At 40.8% G+C, this 17,350-nt stretch overlaps 1 protein-coding gene across 3 annotated transcripts in view; it reads left to right on the top strand.

Moving 5' to 3' along the window:
* PLEKHM3 (pleckstrin homology domain containing M3) overlaps window positions 1-17,350 on the top strand; it is a 214,050-nt gene that overhangs the window by 72,300 nt on the left and 124,400 nt on the right. For all 3 annotated transcript variants that reach the window (XR_001888650.1, XM_017889401.1, XM_017889400.1), the window contains one exon: window positions 12,703-12,848. Coding sequence is in view for 2 of the 3 variants with exons in the window: in XM_017889401.1 (XP_017744890.1) it covers window positions 12,703-12,848 (146 nt within the window). In the remaining variant the exon portion in view is untranslated. The remainder of the gene's footprint in view (window positions 1-12,702; window positions 12,849-17,350) is intronic.

Here is a 17,350-nt window from a genome sequence, read left to right as displayed (position 1 = left end):
CAGCATAAATCATTTTTTAAGGTAAGAAAGTAGAACTGGTGAAAGGACTTTTCCTCCTCCCCGTAATAAATGATATATCCATTGCTGGCAGAGAAAAGTGAGTGAGTAGGGTCAGCGTACTGATCTCTTATTTTGTCCTGTTGTCTTTCTGTTGTCATAGGGTTTTTCCAATAGTGGCACTATTGACATTTTAGGCCAGATACTTCTTTGTTGTGGAGGGATGCCTTGTGCATTGTAGGTTAGTTAGCAGTGTTCCTTGCCTTCATCCATAAGATACCAGTAGCTCACCCACCCACCCTACCAAAAATGTCTGCGGACATTACAAATATCCCCTGTTGGGACAACAATCTCCCCTGGTTGAGAACCACTGTGCTACCAAAGGTCAAGGCCTACCAATGATGTCTTCTTTTCTTCATCCAGCTTTTTCTCACTTCTTTATAAATTAATAAATGTCTTCTGCTGAAATAGATGTTGATTATTTCCTACCACATAATTTTTGTTGTTGTTGTTGTTGTTATTGTTGTTGTTGTTGTTGTTGTTGTTGTCATCGCCCAGGCTGGAGTGCAGTGGTGCGATCTCGGCTCACTGCAAGCTCCGCCTCCTGGGTTCACGCCATTCTCCTGCCTCAACCTCCCGAGTAGCTGGGACTACAGGTGCCTGCCACCATGCCCGGCTAATTTTTTGTATTTTTAGTAGACATGGCGTTTCACTGTGTTAGCGAGGATGGTTTCCATCTCCTGACCTTGTGATCCACCTGCCTCGGCCTCCCAAAGTGCTGGAATTACAGGCGTTGTTTTGTTTTTTGAGACAGAGTCTTGCTCTGTCACCTAGGCTGGAGTGCAGTGGTGCATTCTTGGCTCACTGCAACCTCCGTCTCCTGGGTTCAAGCAATTCTCCTGTCTCAGCCTCCCAAATAGCTGGGATTACAGGCTCCCGCCACCACCCCTGGCTAATTGTTAGTATTTTTTGTAGAGATGAGGTTTCGCCATGTTGGCCAGGCTGGTCTTGAACTCCTGACCTCGTGATCCACCCTCCTCGGCCTCCCAAGGTGCTGGGATTACAGGCGTGAGCCACCGCGCCCGGCCACCACATAATATTTTATAATCTGAGACCTCTGCATCTTAGGTAAATTTAAGTAAAAATAGTAGGTTATAAAAACAGGACCTTCACCAACCATCATTTGATATCAAGTATATCAAATGCTTTCGGTAACAGCTAATAGAATATACAATTCAAACTGATTTGTACAATAAGGGGAATTATTCTCAATCACCTGAGCTTTAGGCATCAGTAGATCTGGTAGCTCAAATTTTTTGAACTTTTTTTTTGGATTAAATGCTTCAAATAGCATTTTCTCCCCCAAACCACCTGCTCCTTCTAATTGATGGATTTCTCACAGGAGTCACAGGCTTGAAACATCATGAGCATCTTTAACAGTCCCTTTGCGTGCCCCCAGCATCAGTCAGTTGCCAGATCGTCTGCAGTTTATCCCCATGCTATCTCCTTCTCTTTCTCTCTTCCTGTTTCCAAGACCACCACCTAATCAAGCTCAAACTGGTGCAGTAACTTAACTAGTTCCCTCCCCTTCCAGCTTTTCTTGCTAATTAATCTTTTCAAAGCGTACATTGCAGCTGGTCATATTAGCACATGCCTGTAATTCCAACACTTTGGGAGGCCAGGGCAGGAGGATAGCTTGAGGAAAGGAGTTCAACACCAGCCTTGTGCAATATAGCAAGACCCCTGGGTCTCTGCAAAAAAAAAATTTAAATCAGCCAGGCGTGGTGGCATGCACCGGTAACCTTTGTTACCCAGGAGGCTGAGGTGGGAGGATCACTTGAGCCCAGGAGGTTGAGGCTGCAATGAACCATGATTGCACTACTGTACTCAGGCTGGGTGACAGAGTAAAACCTTTTCTCCAAATTATTTATTTATTTATTTATTTTTTTATTATACTTTGAGTTCTAGGGTACATGTGCACAACGTGCAGGTTTGTTACATATGTATACTTGTGCCATGTTGGTGTGCTGCACCCATCAACTTGTCAGCACCCATCAACTCGTCATTTATATCAGGTATGACTCCCAATGGCATCCCTCCCGCCTCCCCCCTCCCCATAATAGGCCCTGGTGTGTGATGTTCCCCTTCCAGAGTCCAAGTGATCTCATTGATCAATTCCCACCTATGAGTGAGAACATGCGGTGTTTGGTTTTCTGTTCTTGTGATAGTTTGCTAAGAATGATGGTTTCCAGCTGCATCCATGTCCCTACAAAGGACGCAAACTCATCCTTTTTTATGGCTGCATAGTATTCCATGGTGTATATGTGCCACATTTTCTTAATCCAGTCTGTCACTGATGGACATTTGGGTTGATTCCAAGTCTTTGCTATTGTGAATAGTGCCGCAATAAACATATGTGTGCATGTGTCTTTATAGCAGCATGATTTATAATCCTTTGGGTATATACCCAGTAATGGGATGGCTGGGTCATATGGTATTTCTAGTTCTAGATCCTTGAGGAATCGCCATACTGTTTTCCACAATGGTTGAACCAATTTACAATCCCACCAACAGTGTAAAAGTGTTCCTATTTCTCCACATCCTGTCCAGCACCTGTTGTTTCCTGAATTTTTTTTTTTTTTTTAAGTTTACATTGCTACTCTGCTTCAAACTCTGGTTGTTCCTATGTCTTTTTTTATTTTTATTTTTTGAGATGGAGTCTCATACTGTCGCCCTGGCCGGAGTGCAATTGCATGATCCTGGCTCACTGCAAGCTCCGCCTCCTGCGTTCACGCCGTTCTCCTGCCTCAGCCTCCTGAGTATGGGACTACAGGCACCCGCCACCATGCCCGGCTAATTTTTTTTTTTTTTTTTTTTGTATTTTTCACAAAGACGGGGTTTCACCGTGTTGGCCAGGCTGGTCTCGAACTACTGACCTCATGATCCACCTGCCTTAGCCTCCCAAAGTGCTATATCTTATTAATTAGGACTTCTCACTCTGAGCACTCAGGATTCTTATGTTCTAGCTTCACTTTTATCATTCCAAGCTCTTTTCTTCATACTCCTCTATTTACGAGCCTCAGACAACTAGAATATCCAGTGTTTCCAAAGATGCTTCCATTTTTCTGACTTGAGCCTTTATGAATGAATCTCTTCTCTTCTTCAAGACCCAGCTGAAATGCCCCTATGTCTACACAGCCTTCCTCGATCTTCACAACTAACAGTGATTGCTTCCTCCTTTCCTCGTTTCTTACCTTCTGCTGTTTACTTTATAGATTTGTATTCTTCCCCTCACCCTTCATCTTCAGAGGTGATGCTAATGCCTGTGAGGTCCCAGGCTATATTCACTGATGAGCTAAATTATGTTCTTTTATGTAAATTAATTCATATTTTTTGTCCTTGTTGTTTTGTCATCTGCAGGGGACAGTTTTTATAATGTTACAAGGAAGATTACTACTTGGAAATTCACCTTTATAGTTGATTGGTGTTAGTCATAAAATGCCACATTGCCAGTTTTATTAGGCTCTGCCTTCTAAGCAGCTGTACAACTGTGGACAGAATTACTTTTTCACCTTCTGCCTCAGTTTCTTATTCTGTAAAATGGGCATAATACCTACCTCATATAATTGGTATGAGGATTAAATGAATATAGACATACACATGTATTTACATATGTTCATTTGTGTATATGTAAGGTAGTTATGACAGTGCCTGGCTTATAGTAAGCCTGTCTTACATAAGATGTTTGCTTATAATGTAAGTGTTTATCCATTTGCTTATTTCTTTATTTTTATTTTTAAATTGCTTACCATTTTCTTGAAAGACTGGGGAAAGAACACAGAAGTAAATGAGAAAGTCTAGTCATAGACTGTTAGGGAAAACAGGATGAAAATACTAAGTTTAGACTGATTTCAGTATACTAGAAGCTGAATTTGTAAGATTTTATTATTAATATTAAACTTACTTTACACTGATAAAAGCACTATTGAAGCATCTTATCCTAAGAAAAATTAAAAGTAACTCAACAACTCAAGTCATGTCTTGGGAAGTGAAAATCTGTGTTACAGATCATTATATTTACAACTTTTGGGGTGGATATTTCATAGATAGAAAGCAGTCAGATTCTCTAAAATGGTGTACATATTTACTTACGTGCTTTAGCAAAAATCAAGATTTATTGCCTTTCAAGATAAATTTTGACTAAATATTGACTTTAGGTTCTCAATCATTGTTTACCTGAAAGACCAATAAATCTTGACACTTCTCAACTTGAGTTGGAATCTACTTGGTATTTATTAATTTGTTTCACACGATTTATAATCTTAATAACAACATTCCATGAGATTAAATAAACATTGTAGAGTTTAGCAAGTTTATATTTTCAGTCAGCAGTAATTACTTGACATGTGATTTTCACTTCATTTCTTACTTACATGTAGTACCTCTAGCACTGTTAACACAACATAGGTCCTACGTGTCAAAGCTGACTTAGCTATTTAAATATTCAGAGGGGGAAAACCCAAATAACTCTTAACAGCTTATGTAATTACATTTTAAACCAATTAGTATTCAGATTGGAGTTTCTAATCTGAATTGATTTTATTTTTTTGCTTGCTTTAGTTCTGCAAGTATACTCTAGTAATACATGATTATACTTCATTGATGGCCTCTGTCATGGATGGTTTATGTCTATTGGTTTTAATCTGTGTTTCGTGCATCTGTCTGTTCTTGTCTGTCTCTCTAGGTATAATGTGTATTGAACATTCACTGTGTCTCAGCACAGTACTAATACTTTACAAACATAATATTTGCCATATTGTTGTGTTGACAGGGTTTTTAGAGACAGGGTCTCGCTCTGTCACTTAGGTTGGTGTGCAGTGGTGCAATAATAGCTCACTGAACCCTCGAACTCCTGGGCTCAGGGTATTCTCCTGCCTCAGCCTCCAAAGCAGCTGGGATTGCAGGTGCAGACCACCACACCTGGCTAATTTTTAGAAACTTTTTTGTAGAGATGGGGCCTCACTCTGTCGCCCAAGCTGGAGTGCAGTGGTACAATCATAGCTCTCTATAACCTCAAAGTCCTGGCCACAAGCAGTTCTCCCAGGTTGGTCTCCCAAAGTACTGGGATTACAGGTGTGAGCCTCCAGTGCCCGGCTGGAAATTCTTTGGTTAGGTACATTCATTGTGTCCAGGAGGAGTTACTTACTTCTCTGAGATTCTTAAGGACAGAGCTATCCTAGCTATAGCAGCAGTCCATTCTATAAGTACCAGCTGAAGTTAACCTAAATGTGTATCACCCATGGTAGGAACGTGCTTTTTAACATGTGTCAGCTCTCTGTGCAGTGGAACTTTTTTTTTTTTCAGACAGAGTCTTGCTTTGTGGCCAAGGCTGGAGTACAGAAGCACAATCTCAGCTCACTGCAGCCCCTGCCTCCCAGGTTCAAGCAATTTTCCTGCCCTGGGAGAGGCAGGGATTACAGGCGTGTGCCATCATGCCCAGCTAATTTTTGTGTTTTTAGTAGGGGTTTCACCATGTTGGCCAGGCTGGTCTCAAACTCCTAACCTTGAGAGATCCGTCCACCTCTGCCTCCCAAAGGATTATAGGCATGAGCCACCACACCCGACTTGTGCAGTGGAACTTTATGAGTCAGTTTCAGCCAACAAGGAATGACAATTTCTCATATATAATCTCTCACTGCTATAAAATTTGTAGATGAAGCTGGACGCGGTGGCTCACGCCTGTAATCCCAGCACTTTGGAGGCTGAGGCGGGTGGATCACCTGAGGTCAGGAGTTCAAGACCAGCCTGGCCAACATAGTGAAACCCCGTCTCTACTAAAAAAAAATACAAAAAATCAGCCAGGCGTCGTGGCGCATGCCTGTAATCCTAGCTACTCGGGAGGCTGAGGCAGGAGAATCACTTGAACCCAGGAGGCGGAGGTTGCAGTGAGCCGCGATCATGCCACTGCACTCCAGCCTAGGTGACAGAGCAAGACTCGGTCTCAAACAAAAAAAAAATTTGTAGATGAACATAAAACGAAGCCCATCAGAAAAAAAAATTCTGATGAACAGAAATGAATTTTTGTGTAGCTTTGGAAACAACCATCAGTACATTTCAGGATTGTATTTGAGCATGTGTATTTCCTCCCAACTGTGAAGTTTTCATCCCCTGGGAAGAGAATTCACTATGAAGGGACTTAAAGCCTTATGGAGAAAATAATTTTGAAGTGTTGCAGTCTCAAGTCCATGAACTCAACCCAAAGACTGTCAGCTGCATGTCATAATATCCACATTAGCAATTACACGAGGCACACAATTGATTTTTTCCAGATTTCCCCTATTGTTCCTTTAGTTTTATTTGAGAGGCTGTAGATACTATTTGCTTTGTAACTGACAGAATGCATACTTAATGGCATGTGCCTGATTCTCCATCCAAATGTTTAATGTCTTAATTGATTTATGACTAAATAGATAGCTCCTACTTTATGGATCACCACCTTGTCCCAAAGACAAAATAACTTGGATGCTTGGGATACAAAAAGTTTTGGATCACTGATTTTTGAGTAGATGTTTCTCAATGGCCCCCACTCTTTATGCCCTTTCCACTCTACAGTTACATAAAATTCTGCAGCCTCAGTTTCCCCGTGTTAACTTCAGAGTACGTTATGTGTGTGTGGTCAGTCTCGAACTTTAGCTCTGCTCAGTTTCCCCATGTTAACTTCAGAGTACGTATGTGTGTGTGGTCAGTCTCAAACTTTAGCTCTGTTCCTTCTGACAGTGGAGGATGCAAGTCTGGGGCTTAGGTTTACTTTGCCTCTACTTCTTTTAATGGACCTCAAAGCTACATTGCAAAAATTGCTTGTACCCTGTGTCAAATAATCCTTTCTTTATGCCCAACTTTGTGCTAATCCCAGGGAGGACTTTGAATTGTATACCAAATGTAATACCTTATTTTTTAAACTATAGGTTCAAAATTTGACTACTTAGTGAGGCAATGGTTAGAGACTATAAGCTAGGAAAGCTAAGTTCTTTATGACTTTAACCCCTAATTCTTGCAAAATAGCAACTCCTTGAACCTGCATGTCTATTTTTCTTCATTTTGGGAAATCTGGTCTAAAGAGCATATGATTAAAGTATAGGCCTTTAAGCAACATTTTACACAGTGCTTACTGCAGCTCACTGTCCCCAGCTAGGAAAATGGAGGGATGGAAGGAGGGACAGGAAAGTCTCGTTGCTCACTCCTGTGGACATCTCTCCCTACTTGGTGCATAAAGTAAAAGACGATGTGAAACTCGCCAGGTTTTTTTTTTTTTTTCTTCTACTTTTACAGAGAAAACGACACTGTGTCCTCTCGCCCTCTTTATCTCTTTTCCTTCCTTTTACAAAGGCACCTTCTCTTCTTTTCTATTTGCCCTTGTTCTTTTCCTAGAGCATTTCTGCCTTCTAAATGCAAAAGACTGGATTTACCTTCCTGAATTAGGTAAAAGCTTACTTTAAGAGATGGAAAGTGAGTGGCATAACTGACCACACTTAGCACTGTATGAGGTCCTTCCTTAGTGAGAGAGGTTCACTTGGATCCAGCCATGGCTTTCTTGTTCTTCCCTCTTATGCCCATGAGTTTTCCGACTGCTGGTCAGGGAAAGGAGAACTGAAGGTAATAGTCATAAAGTAGAGAGAAGGTGGCTGGCTCTTCCTCAAGATCGCAGCTTCAGTAACAACAACTGCAGCCGGTTGAGCTAACTGGGTACACTTGTTAGAAGAAAGATTGTGCTTTTGTGGAGAAGTATGCCAAAGTTTTCCACAATCCCCAGCAACAGATTCTTTTGGGTGTGTTTAGTGAAAGGCCATTTGGGAAATGGACTGTACATGCAGCAAATAGGATTTTGGTTAAATGGTGACATTTGTTTCCAAGAGTGTATCAGAGGGGAGGCTAAGCTCTTCAGAGCATGTGTTCATTAAAGATTTGAAGTGGAGTGGGAAGCAATAATAAAAAAAAGGCCAGTGGGTTCTCTGGTGAGATAGTTTTTTGTTCCTATGAATTGAATACACTCTGAAAAGTTTCAAAAAGAGTCTGGGAAGAATGTATTTGCTTTGATCCAACATGTGGAGTGTTCTTTACTACAAATGCTCTTTAATTTAGAAACATGGCTGAAAAGTCTGTTTGAAAGTCTGTAAAAATATAATATGTAAATAAGCCCTAATTAGTTATTGCAATTAATTATTTTTTGTCTCTACAGCTCTATTTTTCTCCCCATAATGTCGCTTTTCAGAGTCCAGCTTTGGCACCCTCTAAAAAAATGGTTTTTTGTAACAGTGATTATTAAGAAAAAATTTTCCTCTGTTAAAAACCCCACAATGATAAAGTAAAATCCCAGATTGTATATTTTATGGGGAATTGTTTTAGACATTTTTAGTCCACGATTTGCTACTGTGATGGTAAAGGAAATCTTGCAGTTAATTGAAAAAACTTGTGTTTCCTTCTTCAAATAAATGGCATGTGTTGTTTTTTAGAAAATGAACCTACATCAGGCCATTAACTAGCCTCTAATCTTCTTTTCCAACCATTCTGTTTTCTTTCAAATACAAATACTTTGGATTTAGGGGTTAAAAGTTTTCATTCTTTTTAAAGTGAATAGGATACTCCCAGTGGAGACAAGAATGCTCTGGAAAAACACTGGTAAAATGAAGTCAGGTTGTTTCTACATAGCCAGTTTTTTAGAAATTGACTAAGCACCTAAAGTATTGATTTTTTTGAAGCCTAGAGTGTAAACTGTGCGACAAATTCTGAGCTTTTCACTGAGCAGTCTGCACACCCTCTGCACTTCTGTTGAATAGAAGCAGAATTTTAGAGCTTGAGGGACCTTGGAGGTCACCTAGAAATCAGGGAGCAATCCTCGGCTTTTACCCATCAAAGTCCCGGGTGTGAGTTGGGGATAGGATGGGAGGGGAGAGGATGCTCATTAGAAATGCAGATTTTTGGTCCCTACCCAAGATCTACAGAGTCAAAATCATCTCAGTGGGAAGAAGAGTCCACATTTCTCACAAACATCTCCAGAAAATTCCATTGCTCACTCAAATTTGGCAGTTCACCAATTAAAGCTAACACGTTTATTTTGTGGTGAGGAAGCAAGGCCTAGAGAATTTCATAGGCGGGGTCACAGTGGTGCTTAGGCAAGAACAGACTCAGGCTTCCTGCCTTTAGACTAGTGATGGTCTGTATACCATGTGCCTAAAGTAGTTTTGAGCATGCAGACAGGTTCAAACCTACTTCTGGGTCATTAGGGTGATTTCAGCACCAGGAGTAGGATAGCCTGGTTCTAAATAAGGTATGAAAGTAAAGACACCCAAGGACTAAAGGTAGGTGTTTATGTGCTGCTGCTCTTGTCTGAACTAAAACCTGAATGGACTCTATCTATGTGTTCTCATCCCTCTGTCTTTTATGAGCCTAGAGACCTGTGCACAGTTGCGAGGATGTTTAACTCGGTTAACTGAGTTGATCCCCCAGCATGGTGAGCTTTGGATCTGTGTGCTCAGTTGATGTGAACATTCTTAGGCCATAGGCTTTCTTAAAATGCATGTTTGTGTATGTTAATATTGTCTATGTGTGTTGCATCTAGAAAATTAGAATAAGCTCATTAAAATTATAGACAGATAAACCCAGTAGTGCCTACTAGGGAATATATAAATATCCAGCAAATGCTTACTGATGTCTGTTATATCCAAATTTTTTTTTTTTTTAGTGTTCTTTGGTGAGAATTTAAACTATAATGATGATCCTGAATTTCTGCAAGATCATGATCACCTTTTAAGTCATTAGGAAAGATTGGATTCTACTCAGTGTCATTTTAGTGTTCAGTCAATTTGTCTACTGATTTTTGGAAACACAGTATCCCACTGTCTAGGATATGTTAAGTTCCACAGAACTCTATTCCACAGTTCGTTCTTTCTTTTTTTAATTTTTTTTTTTTTTCTTTTGAGACAGGGCCTTCCTCTGTCACTCAGGCAGGAGTACAGTGACATGATCACAGCTCACAGCAGCCTTGACCTCCTGGGTTCAAGTGATCCTCCTACTTCAGCCTCCCAATAGCTGGGATTACAGGCCCATGCCACCATACCTAGCTAATTTTTTTGTAGAGATAGGGTTTTACCATGTTGCCCAGGCTGGTCTCAAACTCCTGGGCTCAAGCAATCCACCGGCCTGGGCCTCCCAAAGTGGTAGGATTACAAGTGTGAGCTACCATGCCTGGTCAGTTCCACAGTTCCTATGTGAACATGGGTAATATATAGTTCTTAGAATGGGCAACATATTTTAACAGGGATGTTAATGAAAGGCTGTTTTCAGAAGCAGGTGATCAGGTTAAGAGGATCAGTTTTGGAATCACTATGGGAAATTAAAATTTCTGTATATACAGTTTATGTAAGTGGACATGTGCCAGATAGTACTCAGTTTATCATCCCTTTAACATAAATATTTATTGATTGTCTGCTATGTGTAAAGCTCTGTGTTAAGTGCTGAGGATAAAAACATAGATCTGGGCCAGGCACAGCGGCTCACGCCTGTAATCCTAGCACTTTGGGAGTCCGAGGCAGGTGGATCACGAGGTTAGGAGTTCAAGACCAGTCTGGCCAACATGGTGAAACCCCATCTCTACTGAAAATACAAAAATTAGCCGGGCATGGTGGTGCGTGCCTATAGTCCCTGCTACTAGGGAGGCTGAGGCAGGAGAATCACTTGAACCCGGGAGGTGGAGGTTGCAGTGAGCCAAGATCGTGCTACTGTGCTCCAGCTTGGACAACAGAGTGAGACACTGTCTCAAAAAAAAAAAAAAAAAAAAAAAAAAAAAAAAAAAAAAAAAAATCTGAGGAGTTCTGGAGCACCACCAGTCACTGGTGCTGGTTGGACAAGCCCATAAAAAGGCATGATAATTTAAAGAGGCACGTGCTAAATGCCAAATGAGTAATTCAGTCAGTGAGTGCAGTGAACAGCATTCCAACATTCACAGCCCTGTGACTGTGGCAAGGTCTCCTTTATCAGTCAGGAGCTACATGTGTGTCGGTTCTAACTCATCTTTCACACATTTCTCATTTCTCAGCCAGTCTGAAGAACAGGAGCTTGTGATGATTTTTTTGCTGCTCAATAGTAAAGAAATAGCCATTCTAGAAAGGAACTGGATCAAGCTCTGGAAGCCTAATACTGGTATATTTACTTATCTTCTTCCCATTTCTCATGTATTTAAAAACAATGAGATCTAATTCTCTTTCTAGAGGATGCACTGGGAAACTGATTAATTACTGATGCCATTGTATTTGTGATGAAAATGAAAGTTCTGTTGAGTCTTGTGATACTTTCATTCATGGAGCTCATGTGAATCAGAATCTTCTTAGGTTGGTAGTTTGTTAAACAAATGTGTTTGACCTTAAAATGGAAAAGGGTTACAACACTGATCGTTATATTAGTAGTAGTAGTCGTCGTCGTCGTAGTCGTAGCAGTAATTGTAGTAGTATTGAAAGAGTAATTCATTTCTGCCCCACTTCATGAAATAGGCTTAGTGTCAGATCTCTTTGATTCATGTAGTTCTTGGTACCCAACCATAAAATGGGCCACATGGAAGGATTTCTAAAATGAAAGCTGTAGACCAGAAATGTCAGATTAATGATGCTGTTTGTGTATTCTTGATTACCTGTTCTGGATCTGCCGGGATTTTGTCCTTGGGGATGATTGTGATGGAATTTACATACTCATTAGAAGGTAATTCTTCCTATCTAAAGAAAACGAATGGCTTTCCTTTGGAAGGGCTATGATTATTACCAGGTTTCCTGAGAGTACCAAGACAGTGCTCACAGTCATGAACTTTCTTGGGTCTGAAAAGGGCATTGTAGGCAACCAGTAGTCTTGGGCAAGATTTGTTGAAGTAAAGAGCAGAGAAGAGGGTGCTGTGTAAGAAGAGGTAATACGTGTTAATATATGATGGGTGGAGTAAGCACGCTGTGTTTCTTTGGGGAACAATGAGGAGAGTTCTCTGACTGGAATAAAGTGATTACATTCCCATTGGATAGTAGTGGGAGGGAAAGTTAGAAAGGTGAGGTGGAGCCAATCAGAGGCCAAATTCCTTACAATGATTTAGTAAGCAAAGGAATGCTACATATCAGTTTTGGGGATTATTTTAGCATCAAATTTAGAGCCAAATCCAAATTCTGGCTTTTTTTGGCTAGGTGAACTCAGACAAGACACTTAACCTCATAAAAATCTTAGATTACTCATCTATAAAATAGAGTCAATAATATCTTCCTCATAGAGAAGTTGTGCTGGTTAAACAAGATTCTGTATGAGATGCCCTCAGAAAATTGCCTGGCAGAAATGGAGTTCTGAGCAGGGAAGTGAGGTGGTAAAGGTGGGGTTGTAGAAAGACTGATCTCTGGCAGCTGTATGCAGAAGAGATGGAATCAGAAGAAACCAGAGACAGGACCAGTTTATGACCCTTACAGCAATACCCTAGGAGGTGAAGGGACAGGCTGTCAGACTAGGAAGAAGAGGACACAACTGTACAACTCTATTCTCTGTAACTTCTTTTTTTGTTGCAGACTTTCATTTACCTTGAGGTAAATGAAATATAACCTTGTTCTATGATGTTAGAGCTCTATAACCTTGTTCTGTAGTGTTAAAAGTACATCAGCAATCATAGATTCTTTCTTTTTCCTTGAACAGGCTGCCAGCGATCCATAGGTCTTTCCAATGGGAAAGCCAAGGTGTGCAACTACAGTGGGTGGTATTACTGCAGCAGCTGCCACGTGGATGACAGCTTTCTCATCCCAGCACGCATAGTCCACAACTGGGATACTTCAAAATATAAGGTAGGTACAAAAACTCAGTTCACTTAATAATAATAATTCAGGCATTCATATGTTCTCAGGTGGATTATAAAGATGGTGATCAAACAATTTGAAGCAGATATGATTAGGTAGTCTCATAAAAGGTGTAAGACCTTACCTAATGCTTCTTATATATCTCACAGTTGAAAGGCTTCTTAACTATGACTGTTATTAGTTTCCTCATTTAAAAAGACATATAGAGCAGTTTTTACTTCTGGTGCTAAGATAATTCTGAGAGAGGAGCCTCTTTTATTGTTTTTTATTTGATCTCCAACATCACAACACTATGGGAAGATAGAAATGGGAAAATAATACACACATGAGCATGCTAGTGATCTTTCTAGGCAAGGACTTATATAATCCAAGATATTTCTTTTGTTTGTTTTATTGTTTTGTGTTGTTTTGTTTTTGTTCATTTGCGTCGGGGCTTTTGGGTTTTTGGGTTTTTTTTTTTTTTTTGAGACATTGTCTCACTCCATCACCCAGGCTGGAGTGCAGTGGCATGATCTTGGCTCATTGCAACCTCCACTTCCTGGGTTCATGTGATTCTTGTGCCTCAGCCTCCCAAGTAGCTGGAATTACACACGCAGGCTACCACGCCCAGCTCATTTTTGTATTTTTAGTAGAGATGGGGTTTCACCATGTTGCCCAGGCTGGTCTCAAACTCTTGACCTCAAGTGATCTGCTTGCCCTGGCCTCCCAATATGCTAAGATTACTTAGCATATTATGCCACTGTGTGGCCCGAAATATTTCCTATAGTAGAGTAGCGCTCCTACTCACTTGAAGGTCAGTCTTCTAGCAAATCCAGGCCTTTGGAACTAGAACCAGAACCTTGAGAGAAGCTATGAAGACTTCTGAGTAGGGGCCAACAGCAAGGAACAGTACACTGAGCCATCCTCAGGCCTTCATCAGCACTGTTGTTTTTTAAAAAGGAGAGCAAGTGAGAATCTCAGGTATATGCTAATAGCTTTGCAAAGTAACTGCTAACAGCCAAGGAGGCTATTCAGGAAGTATAAATAGCAGTCTTAGTGGCTATAAAAATGCAAGTCAATAGAGGAGAAAAGGAATAGTAAGCATGGGGACACTCAAACTTAGGAGCCTAGAGACAAGAGGAGGGACCAGCAAAGGAGGCCAAGAAGGAGTGAGCAATGAGGTAGAAGGATCCCAGGGTGTCTGACAAGCCACGTGAAGAAAGTGTTTCCAGATGAATTGTGACAGATGCTGATAGGTCAAATAAGATGAGCACTGAGAACTGACGATTGGCTTTAGTAATGTGGAGGTAATTAGTGACCTTAATGAAAGCAGTTTGAATGGAGTGGTGGGAGCAAAGGTCTGATTGAAATGGGTTCAACATAGAATAGAGAGAGAGAAACAAGAAACAAGAATAGACAACTCTTTTGAGAAGTTTTGCTATAAAGGGAAGAAGAGAAGTGAGGAGTAACTTGAAGGGAAGTGGGGTCAAGTTAAGTTTGATTTTTTGTATTGTTTTAATGGAAAAAAATAACCATATGTTTTCTATGCTGATGTAAACTATCCAGAAGAGAGAGAATTGCTAGAATGATATGGTTGAATCAGTGAGAATGATGGAATTGTGTGAACAATAGGAGGGTTTGGCTATTGCTTGGAGCATGGAATAAGAGAAAAAAGCTGTCTCCGGCCTTGGGGGCCAGTAGGTACTTAGATGTAATGTTGGAAGCTTGTTGAAGTTGTATTCCATTTATATCAGTAGCTTTCATCAGATTCTTTTATTTCAGCATCTGTGATCTTAAAGAGAGGAAATACCCAGTCCAAGTTACCCTGTGAAGTGCCGTTATCTTCTACTTCATAGAGAAAATAGGGGTGATTATGCAATAATCCTGTCAACTGACCTATTAATGTGCCTACATCTGCATCTATCCTCATTGTCCTCTTTCCAGCCACCAAAGAAACATTACTTGTCTTATGAAAGTTTATCCCTTCTGCCTGTGTTCATGGTCTTCTCCTCTCTTCTCCATCACAGTTTTGCCAAATCTCGTCTCTTCTCCATCACAATTTTGCCAAATCTTGTTGACCCTTGGCAGTTTCTTATTCTACTGGACTTCTCTAGGATACACTATTTGACCAGATGGACCATGCTCCTTTTGAATTCTCTTGCCTTAGTTTTGATAACACACCCCCAGTTCTCCTCCTTCTAACTCTTATTTTTCAATCACCTTCTCTAATTTCTCATCCTCTGCCTATACCTTTAATAGTGGGCTTCCTTAAGATTCATTATTTTGTTACCCACTTTATACTCTTTCTGTTGGGCCTCTCGCTCACTTACATGGTTTTAACTACCAGGACTCTTATGCTGATAATTCCTACTTTTATCTGCAGCTCCAGTTTTGCTACTAATATTGAAATCTGTGGCTTTAATTGCCTATTGGACATCTCAACTTTCTTTTCAACCTAGTAGTCTTCAAGATATATAAATTGGTTAGCTATATGGTACAGCATTTCCACCCTTGCATAAAAAAGGCAGTAGAATTTGGCAAGTCCAGGAATCTAATTCTCTACTGGAGTAGCACTCTAGGCTTAGGATTCTGTTATGATCCTGCATCTTACACACATATTAGATAACATACTTCAATTCATATCAATTCTGATATGACCAGAAGCTTTTCTGATCCTTCTGCCAGAATGTTGTGACATCTGCCTTGAATGTACCTTCTGTGCAAGGTGCTTCATATGGAAACAGGCTGTATGACTGCTTTTAAAATTGATCCATAATACTTGTACATGTTTATGGGGTATATGTAATATTTTGATACACACATACTGTGTGTAATAATTAAATCAGGGTATCCATCACCTCAAATATTTATCATTTCTTTGGGTTGGGAACATTCAAAATGTTCTCTTCTAGCTATTTTTGAAATATACAATAATTTTGTTATGAACTATAGTTGCCCTACTATGCTATCAAACACTAGAACTTCTCTTTCCAACTATATTTTTATACCCATTAACCAGCCTTTCCTCATTCCCCTCTTCCCACTACTTTTCTTAGCCTTTGGTAACCACCATTCTACTCACTACCTCCATGAGATCAATTTTTTTGCTCCTACATGTGAGTGAAAATGTGTGATATTTGTCTTGTCTGTGCCTGCCTTATTTCTTTTTTTCTTTTTCTTTCTTTTTTTTTTTTTTTTTTTTGAGATGGAGTCTTGCTCTGTCTCCAGGCTGGAGTGCAGTGGCGTGATCTCAGCTTACTGCAACCTCCGCCTTCCAGGTTCAAGCAGTTCTCATTCCTCAGCCTCCTGAGTAACTGGCAGTACAGGCGTGCACCACCACGCCCAGCTAATTTTTGTATTTTTTAGTAGAGATGGGGTTTCACCATGTTGGCCAGGATGATCTTGATCTCTTGACCTTGTGATCCACCCTCCTCGGCCTCCCAAAGTGCTGGGATTACAGGAGTGAGCCACTGGGCTAAGCCGACTTATTTCACTTTAATTTCGAGTTCTATCCATGTTGCTGCAAATGAGAGAATTTTATTCTTTTTTTTTTTTTTTTTTGAAACAGGGTCTTACTCTGTCACTCAAGGTGTGGAGTGCAGTGGCACAGTCATGGCTCACTGCAGCCTTGACCTCCTAGGCTCAAGCAGTCCTCCCACCTCAGCCTGCCAGCTAGTTGGGACCATAGGTGCACACCACTACATCCGACTAATTTTTATATTTTTTGTAGAGTTGGGGTTTCGCCATGTTGCCCAGGCTGGCCTTGAACTCCTGATCTCAAGCAGTCTTCCCACCTCGGCCTCCCAAAGGCATGAGCCACCACACCTGGACAAGAATTTCATTCTTTTTTATGGCTGAATAATATCCCATTGTGCATATATACCACATTATCCATTTGTCCATTGATGGGCACTTAAGTTGATTCCATATCTACCTTCTTTTGGATATATATCTAGCAGTGAGATTGCTGGGTCATATGTTAGTTCTATTTTTAGTTTACTGAAGAACTCCCATACTGTTTTCCACAGTGGCTGTACTGATTTACATTCCCACTAACAGTGTCTGAGCATTCATTCCCTTTTCTCCACATCCTCACCAGCATCTGTTATTTTCTGTCTTTTGAGTAATAGCCATTTTAACTGGAGTAAGATGATATCTCATTGTGGTTTTGATTTGCATTTCCCTAATGATTAGTGATGTTGAACATTTTTTAACATACCTGTGGCCGGGCGCGGTGGCTCAAGCCTGTAATCCCAGCACTTTGGGAGGCCGAGACGGGCGGATCACGAGGTCAGGAGATCAAGACCATACTGGCTAACAAGGTGAAACCCCGTCTCTACTAAAAAAAAAAATACAAAAAACTAGCCGGGCGAGGTGGCGGGCGCCTCTAGTCCCAGCTACTCGGGAGACTGAGGCAGGAGAATGGCGTAAACCCGGGAGCCGGAGCTTTCCGTGAGCCGACATCCGCCCACTCCCCTCTAGCCTCGCCGGCAGAGCTAGACTCCGTCTCA

The sequence above is a fragment of the Rhinopithecus bieti genome, unplaced genomic scaffold (assembly GCF_001698545.2).
Source record: "Rhinopithecus bieti isolate Rb0 unplaced genomic scaffold, ASM169854v2 scaffold_17939, whole genome shotgun sequence".
NCBI lineage: Eukaryota > Metazoa > Chordata > Mammalia > Primates > Cercopithecidae > Rhinopithecus > Rhinopithecus bieti.
This window is presented reverse-complemented; position numbering and strand designations above follow the sequence as displayed.